Raw genomic sequence first — 19,071 nt, 5'->3', positions numbered from 1 at the left:
AAATGGATTCAAGAAAATCTCGACGAACATGTAAATAGGAAGCACCTATTCATCATGCCAATGAAGAACATTTCAGTTCCGGTCAAATTGCACCGCGCGTTCTCCTTCTTCTTCCTCCTATAGCGCCACCCCCTTATGTCGCTCGCCGTCGCCACTTGTGGCTGCCCCCTGAGTTGAGCGCCACCCCGACCGTACCTCTAAAGCCCACCATTCTCCTACGCAGGGAACCACCCTGCACCTCTTGAAGCCATGCTAGATCTAGTGGGGGTATCGTGGGTGCCATGGCAACCCCCTCTCAAAACATGCAAAAACAATTTTACCTACCATAGGCTAAGCTCGGCACCATCATGGGTCAAAGTCTACATCTGCCACTACTCGAACCCATCAATGCTCTTTTTTTACTTCGCTGGTGACACAACGGCCAACCACGTCATCCCTTTCTCCGATGAGGTTATGGTGACTCGAGTGCCGCCTTCCTCTTTGCGAAATCGACTGAATATTTTTTTCCTGGCTGCCCGATGTTTAGTAAATGCACTGCATTTTTTAGAACAATCATGGAGGCTTTATTAATCATGAGAAACATTTATAGGTATTTGCACTTCGGCATGGAGAACCCAACCACAAGTGACGACCATGATTAAGAGAACGACAAAACCTCAAAATTGTGAGCATCAACATTTATGCACTCCTATATTATTACTTCATCTTATATACTCCTATAATACGCACAACTTGTGTGTTCTTGAAACAAAATATACTCCTATTATATTCTGAAAGTAGGAATACTGCTCCGCACTACTCAACCAGCCCTGTTCCCCGACTCGAAGCCACGTTCAGATCACAAGCCTACCTTCCAATCCAATAGATAAACACTGTAAATCCAACCTGATCCGTTAAGAGACCCAAAGATTGGCACTCCACTACAACAATATCCACTTCAATTTACACCTGTCCTAAAAAGTGCGCTACTTTGCAGTACAGGCCCATGCCAGCGTCCGTCTGCCTCCGTTAAATTCCCCCATCCAGAAATCTCCTCGCCTCCCCTAGCCTCCCCTCCCCCTCCAATCCGAGAAACAATGGCGGAATCCCTCGTGGGCGGTTCCACCCCTCTCCCCGTCTGAAGCGTACTTGTGTCTCAGGTCGATTCCGTGCCGTGCCTGCCCGAGAATCTGTGGCCGGCGGCAGATTTGGTCGCCAAGTTCCGAGCTTTCCCGTCGGGCTGGTGCTTCGGGACACAATCCCAGATCGTTTTGGCTCCGGATGAAGGCTTCTTCGCCGCACGTCCGCTGATCCGAAGCGGAATTGGCGGCCCTCCAACCGTCGCCGCCTGATAGGTGCCCACCTGGAAGGCATTGAGGGCTGACGCCGAACAAGTTCTGAAACTTTTCCGTGCCCTGGAGGCTGGAGCAATCTGTCGTCGAATCGCTTGGCAATCAGCTGCGGCTTGGAGCGCAGATGGGGGCGGGGGCTTCGAGCCTGGAGGGGTCGGAGGGGTGGGGTCAGACGTCGCTGGGCGACATGCCGGAGAGCTGCGTGGCGCCGGTGCTGCTCTACCTCGACCCGCCGGAGATATGCCTCGTCGCCCGCCTCAACCGGGCGTTCCGCGGCGCGGCCTCCGCCGACTGCGTCTGGGCCACCAAGCTTCCCGCCAACTACCGGTACCTCGCCGCCCTCGCCGCGGCGGCCGACGACGATAGCAGCAGCGACGGCTCGGTGGAGGGCAATGGTAGGTGCTCCTCCTCCGTGGCGACCAAGAAGGAGAAGTACGCGCGCCTGTGCAGGCCAACCCCCTTCGATAGGGGCACCAAGGTAGCTTAATCTCTTTTCTACAGTTTCAACTTGTACTTGTTGCAGACCAACTAGTACAGCTTGCTTTAAGTATGTTGATTGATTAGTTTGCTCCTTGTACTTGTTGCAAACCAACCAGTACAGTTTGCTTTCATGAAAAAAAAGTGTGTTGCTTGGAAGAGAGGATCTAGAAGGTAGATTTGGTTTGTGTGCAATGAATCAGAGATGTCGAGAGGGATTTGTTAACTATGACTGGCAATGTTTCTGAGAATTTAGATTATGGATTGCTTGGTTGCTTATGTGGGCTGGATTGCTAGTAGGCTCATAAAGACCCAGATATATGGAACAGTAGTTTTCCTTTCATGTGTCAGTGTGTATTGGTCTCTGTTTTCCTTCTTTGTTTATGTTTGCTCTCTTGGATGGTGTTTATTCTTGGCTTTCTGGTACTTGTGCTGAAATTCCATGACTGAAAACACCTCTGTAGGAATTTTGGATCCAAAAGAGCAAGGGTGGTCTTTGCATGTCCATCTCCTCAAAGGCTTTGGCGATTACCGGTATCGATGATCGGCGGTATTGGAGCCACCTTACCACAGATGAGTCGAGGTACTTCCGTCTTGCTAAGTTTTGGGTTAAAAGTTGCTCCATGGGAAGTTAAGGTTGAATTCCTTCGAAACTTTCTTTGTGTGGAAACCTGTTCAGATTTTTGTTCTAATTGAAAATTTGAGTATTTTTTCCTAGAACATACTACATAGCAAATTTGAGCATGGCAGAACGGAATATCTCTGTTGCGTCATAGTTTTCTAAAATGTCCTATTGTGTGGAGGTGAAGTCTTTGGATGCCCGTGCTCATTGGTGTGTGCCACTGTATAGTTGGTATGACCGTTTCCTTGTTGTTGAATAGTAGGAATAACAGGCGTTGTTTGCGCTCTGCTGCCGACAAGGCCCTATTCCTCGATTGTAAGGATGTTTTGACTTTCAATTCTTTCCCATAACCATAAGGTGCATCAGAGTAGGCAGTAGCTATGGTAAAAGTAGAGAATGCTGACTTGGGAATGTGATTGGTATGTCTTGGTGGTTGATTAAAATGTCGAGGTTTGGTAGTTCATAGATGGGATATTAGAGATCATTAGTTTCTGCTGGTTGTGCACTCTAAGTGATGCTACAAAGCTCATAGTCGTAACAGGAGATCATGTCTGTGATAAAGGTCTATTTCGGTTTATCTGTTGCACTAGTATGTCATTGTCTTTCCTTTGGTCTTGTGATAAGATAGTCATATGGAGTTATAGACAATCTTGGAGCCAATCATCATATTGCATACTGCCAGACCTAACACTTCAGTCTTGTGATAAAACATCTAGGTGTATCCTAGCTTCTACTCTGGTTATTGATTTATTTCTGATGCAAATCGTACCACTAAAAACAATGTTATGATGTGATGAAGTGATTTATGGGCTGAATCCTTATATGTCCCTGAAAAGTTGCCCCCCCCCCACCCCCCTTCTGTCTATGACATGTGGGCCTACGGATATATGTTTTGTTTTTTTGCAAAGGCATATGAGGTTTCGCCTTTTTAGTTTTTGGTGTCTACATGACTAGTGCATTGAGTATGGTTTTATCTTTGTTCTGCTCAATCATGTAGTTGCTTCATTGCGCTATTGATTGATCTAGCATCAAGCTTAAAAGGAGCTCCCGACACTTGTAGTTTCACACATCCGTACTTCTCTTCCAATGTCCTTCTGTATAGTCATCGTTACAGTTACTAGATAAGTGACTGCTAAACTGCTATCTTTTTCTGTTACAGATTCCATAGTGTTGCCTACCTTCAGCAAATATGGTGGCTGGAGGTGGCTGGGGAGATTGATTTCTGCTTCCCTGCTGGTTCATATAGCCTTCTCTTCCGGCTCCACTTGGGCCGGCCACACAAGCGCATGGGCCGGCGGGTCTATGACTCTGAGCTCATCTACGGTTGGGACATTAAACCGACACGGTTTCAGCTCTCAACTTCAGATGGCCAGCACACAACATCCGACTACCATCTAGATGGCCCAGGACACTGGATCCTTTACCATGTCGGTGATTTTGTCATTTCGAGTTCGGATGAGTTGACCAAGCTCAAGTTCTCTATGATGCAGATTGATTGCACGCATACAAAAGGTGGCCTATGTGTCGACTCTGTTTTCATTTATCCTAAGGATCATCAGCCCGAGGAGTGCATACGCAAGTAATTTTGCAAACCTGCTGTATCACTCCATGTGGCAATCGATAGGCGGTGCCTAGCCTTTTTCATAGCCATTCTTGTCCAAAACCCGTTGTAAATATTCTTCATTTTTCTAATGGTTTTGCATGGATCTGGAGTCATGTTATGTATTCTTTGTAGTGATAGTTAAATAAGTTGGCCTCAGGAGGATTTAGATGTAGGTGGTGATGTATGATTAGAGTGGTAGGTGTTCATCTGTAGAAAGAGCAGTTTCATTTGTTCGTCATTGTTGTAGTGATGTTTTTGTAAATACATTTTCCTGGATCCTGTCTCTACTTCGTTGAACCTAGTTATTTCTCAACACTTATCTAAAAAAAAACACTTTCGATAAGTGTAACCCGCTCTTTGCTTCCCATGTGTTGTGATACGACGAAACGGAGATTGGGAGCTCCAGGTTTTTGTGGGTAAATTCTTCGTGTTTTAAAAATGAGAGTTCAAGCTGAAATGTTTTTCGAACCATTCGTCCGAATTATGAGAAGTTTTCACACATGTGTTCCTCGCGTCAACAACTTCGAAACTACGTAGATTTGTGATTTTGTACATGCAAGTGTTCTTTCCATGTTGGTGTGCGTACTTCCAGTTTCGGTGTCGCCTGTGTCAATTTATGTTAGCAGTGTGTATTTTCCCACGAACATGGCAGTACACATTCCAAATTTTGGAATTTGGTTGTGAACATGACATTCATATGCATAGCATAGTTTCAGTGCATTTTGGAATTAATTTGGCTACTTTGGAAAACCTAATTAATTTTGAGATTTATTTAATAGCTACATTAAAACCTCTTGCACAAAAATTAATTTTCAAAACTGCGCCAGGGGCTGGAAATATTTTTCATATGATATATGTGAGCCCTAGTGTTTTCTTGAATTTTATGGGATCCAAAGAAATTGAACTGGAATGAATTTGGGCCAATTCAAATTCAATTCCAGACAGTAGAAAAAGAAAAAGGAAAGAAAAGAAAAAAAGAAAGAAAAACGGCCCAGCCAGGCCAGGCAGCCCAGCAGGCCAAGCCAACCCCGCAGCCCACCCCATCACGCGAACTGGTACGTGCGCGATCTAATCGCGGCCGTCCACGCAAGATCCAATGGCAGCCGCGTCCCGTGTTGCCTCTTTTTCCTCTCACTACTAGCAGGACCCACCTGTCAACTCCGTCGCACACCTCACACACAATGGCCACATCCCACAACCGCCACCTCCCACTTGTTATTGAATCTTTTGATGTTTGGGCTTTAATTATATGGGACATTTTCCAACTTCACATGGTAACACTCATATTCTAGTTGATATTGATTATGTTACTAAATGGTAGAAGCTATTCCAACTAAAAATTATTTATCATAGGACTTCTATATGAAAATAAATAAAAATGTTATATTTCCGAGGGCGAGGGGGAATGTCCGAACTGCAGTTGGCATTCACTCACGTCGGTTTTACGTCAAATAGGCAGCCTACCCTGCCTTTTTTGGCGACTTTGCTTAGATGCTCTAAAGCCCTAAAAGAACTAAAGGCCGCGATGGGTTGATTGATTTCATAGTAGGTTTCTGAGTTCATCAGGTGTGCTCGTGCCTGAAATGCTTTTCACAAGAAGCTAGTCAGAAAAAGGGGCACGCAGCTACGCGATTCTAACTGCTCTTGGTTTTGTAACTCACCAACTTAATGGTGGATTACCTGGTAACCCACTCACTAAAGCCCTAAGAGAAGTGAAGGCTACAAAACTGAATAGCACAGCGAAATGGGGGGGTCTGATCCAGTTAAAATCTCTTTCAGGTGGATTGCCACTCCCAATCTACTCACTAAAGCCCTACAAAAACCAAAGGCCACGAACTGAATAGCACAGCGAAATCTGAAACAAAATTGGAGAGAAAAAGAGCTTATCTGGTCAGACTTATAGGATGTGCTATATACTGATAATTTATCCCTCAATTCAAATCTGTGTAATATATAAGCTGGTAATGCTCGTGGACAACAGTATTATTCAGATTAGTAGGATCCATTATCAAATAATTCAAAACTTAAGAAACCATAGTTAATTTGATCGACTTGGAAACTAGTACACAAAACACTGACTAAAATTGCAATAAAAATGCACAGCCAAAAAATTCCAAAAACTAACTCTACGAAACGATTATTTAGAAACTTGAGCACATCAGCTGATATAACCAATTGAAACTAGGTCTCATCAGTGTCTTGTGAAACAGCAAACCCCCCTGCAACGAATGCCGACAGATGGAAGGAATGAGATTCCTGCTTAGTTATGTAATACTCCCTCTGTTCCCTTTTATAAGACATTTCAGACACACACAAAACAGTTCAAACTGGACAGGCTAAAACGTCTTATAAAAAAGAACGGAGGGAGTAGCTTATTAGTAAATCTTCTAACTTTATATTAGAATGCTAAAGGAAGCAATTAAACTAATATGCATGCTCAATCCTGTATAAGGAAATGCTAGATGATAACACTGGAAGAAGGGATCGATTGCCACGAGGTATATGGCCAGACATGTAATAATGATTGGTTGATTAGATATGTACAAGAGACAACTAAGAAAAGTGGAAGAGTATGGAAATGATTGCATGGACAAGAAAAAAGACCCGCAAAAGAGAATGGCAACACATAGACCACAAGAGGCCATGCTTGCTTAATTACATTTCACATATAAAATTACCACCACAACAGCAAAGCCTTTATAAAATTACCACATTCATCAAAAATCTACCAGACACGACAAATCACAGATAAAATTGCCCCCTTTATAAAATGCCTCTCCATTGTTTGTTACTAATACTAACACATGCTCTTTCGCCTCAAAAACACCTCTTTACTATCTGATTAGATGAAGAGGCAAAACTAACCAAAGAGAGACTGAGAACTGAGAAAAGGAGAGATGATACTATAGAAAGAAGAAACGGCGAATGAAGAGTGATATACTGCAAAAAAAAGATCAATAAAAAGATAATGATGACTGAAGGGTCTGAAGAGTAACTAGCAGAGGGAATGAAAACTGGTAACTGAAAAAAAAAAGATAATGAAATAAAACTAATTATGAGAAGCAAGGGTTTGAGGAATGAAAAACAAAGAAAACTAATGATGCAAAAAAATTAAGTTTAAATAAAAGAATCTCAAACAAGGGAATATAAACACTGGAGAAAACTGAAATGAGAAAAAATAGATCAAAGTAATGAACAATGATAGACATAGAGAACTTCTCTAATGAAGAATGATTGACGACTAACTAGGTACAAATGAGAGACTAGTTTAATAAAAGGAATGAAATACTAGAAAATAATTGAAGAATAAACTGAAAAAAGCTTCGTTGTCCTACAAGAGCTCTGCATCCTTAACTTTATACTGCTGTGCTGATGATTTATACCTCACTTCAGTTTTTATTCCTAATCTGTAACATATATAAGTTGCTTGTGCTTGTGGGCAACAGTATTATTCAGACTTATCAAACTTGCAGGTCGTGCCCCAAGCCTGCAACAAAACAAATATGAACAGTGACTAAAACACACAGTAAAAGACGCACGTAACTCTCCTCTATCGTGGCAAAGCACATACAACACGCCGCGGGCTTGCAAGCACGTAAGATGCAGACATGGAATGGGCAAAGCATTTACGCCGCGGGCTAGCAAAACAAAAAATGCAACGGCTTCAGAATCAGGGCTAGTTTGATCAACTTGGAAACTACAAAAAAACTAACTAAAATTGCAACAAAAAGCACTACCAAAACTCGTGGCCGGTGGCGAGACCCTTGATTCTGCTCAAGCAGACCGCCAATCGCTCGTGGCGCAACAGATGGGACAGCCCTGATGGCCTCCATCTCCTTCCTCCTGCTCGAAGACAGCTCGCGTCGCTCCACAGATTCCCCCCTGCTCCGCGCAGCAGCTCGCCTGACAAGGCTCCGCCACATGGCCTAACCCCACCTAATGCTGCTCGTCGGCCTCCACCACCTCTCCATCCTTCCGCTATGCGGGGACAAGACGAAGAGACACAACGCTTCCACTGGGAAAACGGATAGGAGCCCAGACCAGGTGAAATAATCACAACCTGAACCCAGAATAAGCCCACTAAGCAACGCCCTCCGCCCAGCGACGCGCAAAACAAAACACGGGGCGCTAAGATTCGTGCACAGATCGGACGGACATAATTTGACTGGTGGTGAAATCGAAACCAATCGACTGATTTTTAGCAAAAACGTTTTAAAATCCATTCTACCGGACTTCCTAAGCTATGTGGTGTCTGTATTGAATACCGCTCAACTGTGCTGCGTGAAACCAGAATAGAATGAAAATTTGACGAAACCTAAAGATCCTCTCATTGCCGTCAGATGAATGTTTCTCACTGCCAAATCTATGCTTCGATGGAAGCATCAAACAGATAAACGAGTAGTATATTTGTAATTTGAACACCTTATTGCAGTTCATGTTTCATTGGGAAAAAAATAGTTTTCTCAAACTCTCTTGTGGTAAATTGCAATTTGGTCTTTACTTTATTTATTGGTGCAATAGCACGTATGCTCATGTACAGCTTTGATTGTGCAAATACGAAACTGTTACATGTACCGTAAGAGATGATTTACAGGCTTGCCACCGGCATGATATAGAAGGTGGCTCGAGATGTGTAGCAGAGCTTCTTGCTGTCCTTGAGCCGAAACTCAACTGTAGTAACCACAACAGATCTGCCCTTCCTCAGTATCTGCGCTTCTACTTCCACTTCAGACTGCACAAGCATAGATAAGGGTTGACGGACATTAAGAATACGCGTGCATCATCTAAAAAAGGGAATACTTGTGTGAAGGATTGTACTTCGACAGGTTATGAAATATTCCGAAAATAAGAGGCAAAGAATTCCAATCTGTCTAGATCCCCACCACAATTGTATAGCGTGTGTTTGAATAACTACATTGCCAATTGAACTTCTGCAGGCAGTTCATTTGGGTCGCGGTACTCGGAAATGCATATTGATTGAGTGGATCGTCCCATGGTCCAACCCAGTTCAACATCATGAGCCTACATGGTGTGCTGATTGTTACCAAATTAGCAAAATATGTCAGTCACCTCCGCTCTTCCCCGGCCTGGCAAATTTCCTAGTTGAGATAACCTGCCTTTCAATTGAACATCACAAACCCTAGAAGGAACTCACAACTTGTGATTTGTGAATTTGGTCTGCAAGAGATCTCAGGCTACGCCCTTGCATTTTCCTGAGATCACATATAAATGTTTAAGAGGCCAAAAACACTAAGGTGTGAATGGATCTTACTCAAATCGGAACTATTTATCCCTCTGATTCTTTGCAGATTAAATCTCTCTGGCAGCTATGATGAACGCATAGTCGCCTAATCCCCATTAGTTGTTATCTCTTAGCAACACTTTTCACCTGTCAGTAATCATTGGTCTTTACCAACCAATCTCTTAGTAAAGAACTAATAGATGATCCAGAGATAAACAGCGCTGGTGGTTGAACACTTGAAAGAGAAAAATAACGGTGGACCACTTTGGGACTTTGGGTACAGATTGATTGCAGAAGAAGCTATATATGTGTAGGTAAACAACAACAAAACATTCACACTTCATGAGGAAGCAGTAAGTGGTTCACAAGTATTTGTCAGGCATGCATAGCTGGTTGAAGAAATATGCCAGTAACTGCGCTCAAACATTTCATGAAACAAGATACCATGTGCACTTCGCGAATATTTGGTACCAACTTTTGTGTTCACATAGGAACATCTTTTGTATATCTTGTGCAGCATAAGTAGTTGAATACCTATTTAAGAACAGACATTGTCACGCCAACTATAATTCCACTATGCTAGCTTTTAGTCATGCCATTAAACTATAACTATATAGTATACAAATGTTAACATCCCATAATTTCTTATGCGGTCATCCATGCTAGAGTTGCACATCTGTAGCATTATTTGGCAATCTTGTCTTGTACTAACTTCTAAGTCTTCGTGTGAAGGAAATCTCTAAGACTAGCTACCACTGTGATTTCCCAGTGTTTCTGACCAAACCGGCTCCATATGTTCAAATCCTTACCTTGCCAGTTGCTTCAAATGTATTTAAAACACCTTGAATTTCCATAGTGTAACTTCAGCTGTACCGTTTGTAGGTTAAGCAAATAGTAACTGTGGTGTTGCATTGCAGCCCTGATATAATATAGGAACTAGTACATTTTACCTAGGTTAGAGGTTTGGTAGGTAACATAACCCTAATTCTCAATCACAAATAGCTCACTTAATAAGAGCATCTCCAGTAATCCTCCAAGGATCCATCCCCAATAAAGTGGTATGGGGGCTGGCCCAATACCGCTTCCGATTATTAGGGAGTTCATTTCCCAGTTCCCCAATACCATGCCCCAAAGTCCCAAACTGGGAGCTTCCAGATAGGGTCGAAAATTGCTTCATCAAATTAAAACAACACAAACCACGGTCTGGTAAAATTGATCAAGGGATGTAGATCTCACATCGAGGCGGGCGGCTGAGAGATACGCTGTGCTGAGCTCGCCGAGGAACATCTCCTTATCCCCCGCCGCAGCGCGCGCGCACGCCATCCCGACGGCCTCCGCGACGGCCGCCACCGCGCCGCCGTGGAGCGTGTTGTAGGCGTTCTGCACAGCCCACCCGACGACGCCACCGGTCAGAGCACATCGCTAGGTACAACTTCATAAAGGAGACGCCGACCATCGCGCTTTATTAGTGCTCACAGTTGCGGCGGATGAGACGGTGAGGGTGCAGGAGACGCGCGGCCGGGGGGAGGAGGAGACGGTGACGGAGGACAGGAGCGCGCGGACGAGGGCGGAGTGGGCGTCGGGACGCTCCGCCGAGGCCGGGAGGGACGCGTCCACTCCGAGGGCCTGGATGAACCGCAGCGTCCACTCGCGAGACTCCTCCGGCGAAGGCTTGGGCGCCTCCTCCGGCTGGGGTGCCATCTTCGCCTGCTGCTCGAGTTCCGGCGCGGTGCTAGCTGATTGTTGCGGTTCGCGAGTCGCTGGCGAGAAAGGGTAACTGAGAGCAACTCTGGTATACGACAGGTAGAGGCTGCCGAGGTGACTTGCAAATTCAGAGTCTTCTTTCCACGAAAAAAGGAAAACATAGTCTTCTTCATACTGGCTGCCCACATCTTTTCTTCATTTCTTTCTTCCTTTGGTGTTTTGGTTTCGGAAAAACTAACGTCCACGCGTGTAGCACTTCTCCAACTCGCCCACACGCCTGAATCGTCGTTGATTGTCTTTTGCACGAATCTTGCGAAAAGGTGGATTTGGTGTGCCACGTAGGACAAGCCCCGTGTGTGGTGTGTAGGTAGTTCGCCCGCACGCCGGTTTTTCCTCCGAGGTCAGCGGTTGCGAGTCGGGGCGTGTGGTGGAACTGCCGTCGCGCTCGCCACTCGCTCCTCTCGCGGTTTCATTACTCCCCCAACCCACCATCCACACCAGTTGCATTCGATTGGAGGAGAAACCGAGAGGAGAAGGCGGCGGCGGCGGAAGAGTCGACCGCATTCGCGGCCGTTGCTAGGGTTCGCCGGACCAGAGCGTCATCGCCGGAGCAGCCGCAGATTGAAGGTAAGACTCCCTCCGTGCTCACATTCCTGCCTGCGATTTCTGCCCCCTCGCTCTGTGGTCAATTTCCCCTCGAGTTTCCTCGAGATTCCGGCCGATTCGCGATGCTCCGGTGTCCCCGTCGGCGGTGGAGTCGCGTGCTTGCCATTTAGGATGGCATTGCGCAGTTTCGTCGCCGCCGCGGTGGCAGCCATGCCGGTGTGGCTCGCCCGGTCCGCGGCCACATCTGTATTTTACCTGTGTTTGTGTGGGCGATTTTCTAGATGTTAGTTCTGATTTGCCTCGAAATGCTATGGCCATCAATGTAGGGCGTTTTTTGTTGTTGAATTCAGGGTATGATAGTTGCGATTGAACCCTAGATCTACTTAGGTGCATTTCAAAGTGTAGTATAATGACAGTCATGGCATTTTCAACAACTATCATCACTGATGGCAACTAATTTTCTGAATCAACCGTGTCAGTTGCCATGTCAGTTGTAGGAGAATGTCAGTTTGTGAGATCCAAGTCAGGGAGTAATTTTTGTGTATGATTTCTATCTCTAGGTAGTTGCATACTTAAGTGTGTGATAATGGCAGTCACGACAATTTTCATTGTACTCCATTCGTAAACTAATATAAGAGCGTTTAGATTACTATTTTAGTGATCTAAACGCTCTTATATTAGTTTACAGAGCGAGTATTTGTTTACCCACGACTATGCTTCTAAGTGGCAACTAATTTTGTGAATCAACTATGCATGTTGCCATGTCATATGCAGGATAATGGCAAATTGACTGAACAATAGACTCAACTGCGTTTGCCATGCTGACTTGTGATAGCTAAACATATTTAAATGTATTACATGGCAACTCATTTTTATATGAGGCCAGGGTGTGAGTTGCCACATTATATGTTGTACAGTGGAAGTTGTCTGCCCTTTTTTGAAGTGCATTGTGTTAACATGGCAAATTGAACCTAGTACATGTGATCTGTACTTTTTATGAAGCCAATGTGTTAGTTGCCACATTTCAGGTTGGACAATCCTAGGGGTGGGTGTTCCTCTGCTCTGCCTTATTTGCCACTTTCATTGGAGCCAACATGGCAAGTAGATTCTACTAGATGGCAACTGCTTCCTTCAGAAGTATAGACACGTCCAGTTGCCATGCTTCTGCAATTACTTTTCCATTTGATTATTTTTTTGCCTTTTTGTGCATGTTCAGCACATGGCAATTACTGCCCTCTTCAGATGCTCAAACTTTGGGGTAACTGTTGGGGATATAACTATTATGTATGACCCGCCCAGGAGGGGCCGGGTTATACCCATGGCGATTCATGAAGCCCACGACAGCCCTGGAAGATGGCGGTTCAGTTAAGGGCCCAAGGCCCAAAGGCAACTTAAGGCCCGTAGAGATAAACCGCCCTATGTGTGTGACTTGTATTATAAGGCAGGAATAGTTAGAGACCAAGCCGGACACTGTTTATAAGCCGGCCGGGGCTCTGTGAGCCGCTGGGCGTCAACCTCTGTATATAAAGGGATGACCTAGCGGCGGTTCAAGGCAAAAAACAACAGATCGAGAGCCAGGCAAAGCGTATTCGCTCCCTGGTCATCGAAACCCTAGCAATTCCATCTCAACTGGATTAGGTTTTTACCTTCACCGCAAGGGGCCGAACCAGTATAAACCCTCGTGTCCTTTGTTCCGTTTTAACCCCTTTAAGCTTCCTAGTTGCGATGGCTCCACGACTAAGTCCTTTCACTAGGACATCTGCCGTGACAATTCCACGACAGTTGGCGCCCACCGTGGGGCCAGCGCACGGTGGATTTGAGTTCTTGAAGGGCAGCTTCGAAGGGCTCAGGGGATACGCTGTGGGCCGGATGACCAAGAGTCGTCGCGGCAAGCTCTACATCGACGACGCAGGCTGGGGCCCCGAGGCCGGCTCAATTGAGTACGGGTATCGGGTCCCCTTCGGCGGAATTCACGTCTTCATCGGTCGGATCGGTGAGCCAGACATCTGCACCGACATCATCGAGACGACTCAGCGTGCGAGACCCGCCCGAGCTCAGCCCGCCGTGAAGCGTGCCTTTGTGGGATGCATCCATGGAGGGGAATTTTCTGAAGGATCCGTGGATGGCGGTGAGACGGCCATCTACTCTGACGGTGAGTCGTCCACGGGTGAGACAGATTCATTGTATCAATTGCAAGACGGCGGGCTTGGGGGCTGTTCCGATGGCAGCAGTATTCCGGACCCCTTTGAGCCGCCGAGTAGAGTGGGGATCTTCATGGCTGGGACGCAACCCGTTCAAAACTCTACGGCTGCGGCAGCGATAACCTCCGGGTCAGGAGGCCCTGCGCACCCGCCGGATCAGGTACTGATGGATCTCATAGACAAGTTGATAGCCCTGTTGACTACCGCGGTTAATCCGGCGGATCAAGCTGAACATGATGCAGAAGTGGCGCGGTTACGTGAGGAGGTAGCACAAGCCAAAGAAAACCTAGCTGCGGAGGACGTTAGGCTAGCCAAAGAGCAGGCGACTTTGGATGCACGAGCACAGCAGATTCAATCGGAGGCTTTCCAGCTTACGATGGATTTGGACGCTTCTAACAAAGTTGTGAGGAGAAGGCACCAGAAGGCTCAATCCCGTTTGCCTCTGACTTATGATCCTAGAAATCTCTTCCGCACACCCGGTGCAGGCCCCAGAACACGCCAGAGATAAACCGGGTTGCAACGCCTGGGGCGGGGACGCCAGTTCAACCATGGGTAATGGAGCCTCCTCGCATGAGTACCGCTCCACCTCATTATGTACCAACACCACCGGGTCATTTTTCTAACCCTTTGGAGAACCTGATCGCTGCGTCGGCACGATTGGCGGCTCTCCCGGTGGAGGGTGACTCTCCGACGGCAATTGAAACACGAAGGGTCAGAGAACTTCTTCAGACGGCTCTGGCGCAGCAGGAGGCATACTCTTACAGTTGAGACAGGATCCACTCAACCCCTCGCCCAAGCCGGAGCCCAAGTTATGCCAGGCATATGGATTCAGCAGCCGTTTCAAGCAACGCTCGGCGCCGTGACCAACCGCGCGGGCATGACCCGGCGCGTGATGGAGCTCTTAACTTGGTTGATCAGGACGGGATACGCCAAGAGGCGGAGCGGGCGGCTCAGCAGGTGGCTGAGCAGGCGGCTCAGCGGGCCGCTTACCAGCCTTTTCCGGTTCATCCTACGACTTCTATCGAAGCAGGCGTGGCAACGAGGACTGGAGGTGTCCCTTGCTTGGTACCGGCTCTGTGTAATGAGCGTTTGCCCAAGGATTTCAAGGGCCCACGAAAGGTGCCTAATTACACGGCCGATTTACAGCCCGGGGCATGGATTGAAAGCTATGAGTGTTGGGGAACGTAGTAATTTCAAAAAATTTCCTACGCACACGCAAGATCATGGTGATGCATAGCAACGAGAGGGGAGAGTGTTGTCCACGTACCCTCGTAGACCGAAAGCGGAAGCGTTATGACAACGCGGTTGATGTAGTCGTACGTCTTCACAATCCGACCGATCCAAGTACCGAACGCACGACACCTCCGAGTTCAGCACACGTTCAGCTCGATGACGTCCCACGAACTCCGATCCAGCAGAGCTTCGAGGGAGAGTTCCGTCAGCACGACGGCGTGCTGACGGTGATGATGATGCTACCGACGCAGGGCTTCGCCTAAGCACCGCTACGATATGACCGAGGTGGATTATGGTGAAGGGGGGCACCGCACACGGCTAAGAGAGATCAACAGATCAACTTGTGTGTTCTAGGGTGCCCCCTGCCCCCGTATATAAAGGAGCAAGGGGGGAGGCCGGCCGGCCCTCCTAGGGCGCTCCAGGAGGAGGAGTCCTCCTCCTAATAGGAGTAGGACTCCCCTTTCCTACTCCTACTAGGAGGAGGAAAGGAAGGAGGAGAAGGAGAAGGAGAGGGAGGAAAAGGAGGAAAGGGGGGCCGACCCCCTAGTCCAATTTGGTTTGGGCTAGGGGGGCCGCGCGCCCTACCTCCTCTCTTCCACCACTTGGCCATGTGGCCCATTACTTCTTCCTCGTATTCCCGTAACTCCCCGGTACCCCCGTAAATACCCGTATCACTCGGAACCTTTCCGATGTCCGAATATAGTCGTCCAATATATCGATCTTTACGTATCAACCATTTCGAGACTCCTCGTCATGTCCCCGATCTTATTCGGGACTCCGAACTACCTTCGGTACATTAAATCACATAAACTCATAATACCGATCGTCACAGAACTTTAAGCGTGCGGACCCTACGGGTTCGAGAACTATGTAGACATGACCGAGACACGTCTCCGGTCAATAACCAATAGCGGAACCTGGATGCTCATATTGGCTCCCACATATTCTATGAAGATCTTTATTGGTCAAACCGCATAACAACATATGTTTGTTACCTTTGTCATCGGTATGTTACTTGTAACGCCCCGGATTCGATGCGCCAGGTGTCTTCCAGTTATTCGCCGTCATTGCCATGTCATTTTCTTGCGTGTTGCATTTTGCCATGTCATCATCTGCATTTCATCTGCATGCTTTTCAAAATTTGCATCCGGTCCTTTTCCCCGTTGTCCGTTTCGCGGTCCGATACTCTCGCGCGTGCCCGTCGCCCCTTTGTTTTCTTTTCGTGAGCGGGAGAAAAACGTTCTCGGAATGGGCCGAGATTTGCCGAGTGACCTTGGTATATCACCGGTAGACCGCTCGTCAAATTTCGTTCCATTTGGAGGTCGTTTGATGCCTCAATGGTTAACCGTGTAACCCCGGAAACCCCTCTCTCTTTGCAGCACAGCACCCCTCCACCACAGCCCCTAACCCTAGCCTCTCACCCTGCGCGCCGCCGGACATGTCCGTCCGCGCCGGACGCATCGCTGCCGCTGCCCGCAGCCAATCGGCAAGCGCCACGTGGCCCGCCGGCCTCCCTCCGCCGCGCGCCACCGCGGGCCCGTGAGGCCCAGGCGCGGCCCTCTCGGCCCGGAGCGCCGCCGCCAGCCTCGCTGGCACCCCGCGCCGCCCATCGCCTCCCGCCGGCGTGCCCCGCCGCCTCCAGCCGCCCGAGCCTCGCCGCCTCCGCCGCCGGCGATCCCGCCGCCCGGCGCCAGCCGCCCGTCGCCGCCCGGTGGCCGCGGATCCCGCGTCCGCTGCAGGATCCCGTGCCCCGCCGCCGGTCGCCGCCCTCCGCGCCGGCGCCCCGTCCCCGCCGTCTTCCGGCCACGCTGTCTGCTATCAGAACTTGGTGATTTGTCTTTTTCATTGCGTTTTGTGTGTGCATCCTATGAGCATGAGCTCTACATGTGTTTTGGACTTAATCATGCCATATTTACAGGGGTGCTTGTCTTGTATTTTTGTGATCTATGTGGTGACTAGCAAAAGCATGCAAACTAGCCTCCATGATGTTACTGATTTCTGTGACTGTCATTTCTGCCAAGTCTGTAGCTGTAACATTGTGATGCCATGTTAACCTGCTTCTACAAGTCAATCTATGCATAATATGGAGATGTTCACTAAGGATGTTTTGTTATACATGTTATTATGTATTCATCCATGCCCTTGGTTGCATTTATAGCCTGCTGTAGCTTGTTGTTATCTTGCTCCAAACTTGCTAAATGATGTTGCTGTCAGCCTGTTAACATTAAGTTCAGTTTTGCCATGTGTTTTGCTAGTGATCCATGCACCCTATAAACTTGCTCTTGCCATGCTTAGCTTCATAATTATGCCATATTACTGTTGGATGCCTTCACATGCCATGAAATTCTTTGTGATGAGTTATTTGAGCTCGCAAAGATGCCTTCATAATTCTGTTTATGCCATGCTCAGTTTTTCTGCCAAGTCTGAATCTGTTTATGAAACTTGCTATGTTTACATGGGTGCCATCATATCTTGTTTGCCTTTTTGGCTCGTGGTCAGTAAGGGACTTTTGTTCTATGCAAATAGTAGATTCATGCCATGCCTTCGTCTGCTATGATCTGTTCCTGTAGCATGTTGTTTGATAGCTCTAAACTTTGCAATCTGATGTTATTTCTGCCATGTCCAGTGATTTCTGCCAAGTCTGTGAAACTGTTATTATTTGCAATCTTGCCATGTCCTTTTGAGCATGTTCTAGTGATTTCTGGAGATAGCTCAGTGTTCATGTTTTGTCATGCTTTACCTGTACTTCACGTCCATGCCTTTGGTTTTCATGTTGGGGTGCTGTAGCATATTGTTTTGATGCTTGCTATATGCCTAGTTGCTGTTTTGGACAGATTGTTGTTATGTTTTGTTTGGAGTGTATGTGTTGCACCGTTGCTCCGTTTTGAGCATGCTCTATATGAAACTTGCTTAGTTTTGCATGTAGTTTCATATTACCTTGTTGCATCCTTGTTTTGAGGTGTTTGCTTGATGTTTGAATGCATTTTGCATCAATGCTATGTTTAACTTGTTTTGCTCATATCTTCTAGGCCGTAGCTCCGAACTAAATGAACTTTATAGGTAACTTGACTAGAATTTCGTGTAGATCATCTTGGTGCATATTAACTTGTTGTTTAATAACTTGAACATAAGGTTTATTCAGATCTGGACTAATTTTGAAATTTGCATATGAGGACTTACCGGAATTGTTATATGTTGTTTCCGGCCTCATTTAAACTTGCTTTGATGTGTTGTTCTTGTATGCATCATATCTTGCCATGAGTAGCATCATGTAGCCTTGTCATGCATCATACTTGGTTGAGCATCATGTCTTGTTTATGTGTTGGGTGTTTACGGTGTTGTTTGCTTCTTTCCGGCTGTGCTCCTTCTCGTTAGTTCCCGTTTCGTTGCGATCGTGATGATTCGTTCATCTTCTTGGCTTCATCTTCTTCATGGACTCGTTCTTCTTCCAGTGGGATTTCAGGCAAGATGACCGTTACCTTGGATCTCACTACTATCATTGCTATGCTAGTTCCTTCGTTCTATCGCTATGCTGTGCTACCTATCACTTGCTCTTCAAGCCTCCCAAATTGCCATGAACCTCTAACCTTTGTCACCGTTGCTAGAAAACCGTTGTTTGGCTATGTTACCGCTTTTGCTCAGCCCCTCTTATAGAGTTTTTAGTTGCAGCTGAAGATGAAGATTGCTCCATGTTTATGTTGGGATATCACAATATCTCTTATATTATTAATGCATCTATATACTTGGTAAAGGGTGGAAGGCTCGGCCTTATGCCTGGTGTTTTGTTCCACTCTTGCCGCCCTAGTTTCCGTCATACCGGTGTTATGTTCCTGGATTTTGCGTCCCTTACGCGGTTGGGTGATTTATGGGACCCCCTTGACAGTTCGCTTTGAATAAAACTCCTCCAGCAAGGCCCAACGTTGGTTTTACATTTGCCTCACCTAGCCTTTTTCCCTTGAGAGTCGCGCATCCCAAGGGTCATCTTTATTTAACCCCCCCGGGCCAGTGCTTGTCTAAGTGTTGGTCCAAACTAGAGCACCGTGCGGGACCAT

The 19,071-nt window shown here is 46.9% G+C and overlaps 2 protein-coding genes across 2 annotated transcripts; one reads left to right on the top strand and one right to left on the bottom strand.

The window, feature by feature from the left end:
* The first annotated feature begins 736 nt into the window (after nucleotides 1-736).
* LOC109772888 (F-box protein PP2-A13) lies at nucleotides 737-4,151 on the top strand. The gene is made up of 3 exons (XM_020331589.4): nucleotides 737-1,809; nucleotides 2,273-2,391; nucleotides 3,590-4,151. Exons 1-3 carry the CDS (start codon nucleotides 1,456-1,458, stop codon nucleotides 4,011-4,013), a joined length of 897 nt encoding a protein of 298 aa, XP_020187178.1. The 5' UTR covers nucleotides 737-1,455; the 3' UTR covers nucleotides 4,014-4,151.
* A 4,361-nt stretch (nucleotides 4,152-8,512) lies between these two features.
* On the bottom strand, nucleotides 8,513-11,116 carry LOC109772889 (uncharacterized). Its single transcript, XM_020331590.4, has 3 exons — nucleotides 10,752-11,116; nucleotides 10,512-10,655; nucleotides 8,513-8,765 (listed from the first exon to the last, which is right to left on the bottom strand). The coding sequence occupies exons 1-3, from the start codon at nucleotides 10,974-10,976 to the stop codon at nucleotides 8,622-8,624; spliced, it is 513 nt and encodes a 170-aa protein (XP_020187179.1). The 5' UTR covers nucleotides 10,977-11,116; the 3' UTR covers nucleotides 8,513-8,621.
* Between the last annotated feature and the right edge of the window lie 7,955 nt (nucleotides 11,117-19,071).

Source organism: Aegilops tauschii, chromosome 2 (genome assembly GCF_002575655.3).
Source record: "Aegilops tauschii subsp. strangulata cultivar AL8/78 chromosome 2, Aet v6.0, whole genome shotgun sequence".
NCBI lineage: Eukaryota > Viridiplantae > Streptophyta > Magnoliopsida > Poales > Poaceae > Aegilops > Aegilops tauschii.
The sequence above is the reverse complement of the archived record's forward strand: the minus strand, read 5'-3'. Positions and strand labels throughout refer to the sequence as shown.

Bases quoted from the DNA above. Each gene is read 5' to 3' on its own strand.
- LOC109772889 (XM_020331590.4), bottom strand. From the start codon at position 10,976: ATGGCACCCCAGCCGGAGGAGGCGCCCAAGCCTTCGCCGGAGGAGTCT. The intron at 10,656-10,751 runs GTGAGCACTAAT...TGGGCTGTGCAG, and splicing joins CCGTCTCATCCGCCGCAACT to AACGCCTACAACACGCTCCA. The intron at 8,766-10,511 runs GTGAGATCTACA...ATGCTTGTGCAG, and splicing joins TCTCAGCCGCCCGCCTCGAT to TCTGAAGTGGAAGTAGAAGC.
- LOC109772888 (XM_020331589.4), top strand. From the start codon at position 1,456: ATGGGGGCGGGGGCTTCGAGCCTGGAGGGGTCGGAGGGGTGGGGTCAG. The intron at 1,810-2,272 runs GTAGCTTAATCT...ACACCTCTGTAG, and splicing joins CCTTCGATAGGGGCACCAAG to GAATTTTGGATCCAAAAGAG. The intron at 2,392-3,589 runs GTACTTCCGTCT...TTTCTGTTACAG, and splicing joins CTTACCACAGATGAGTCGAG to ATTCCATAGTGTTGCCTACC.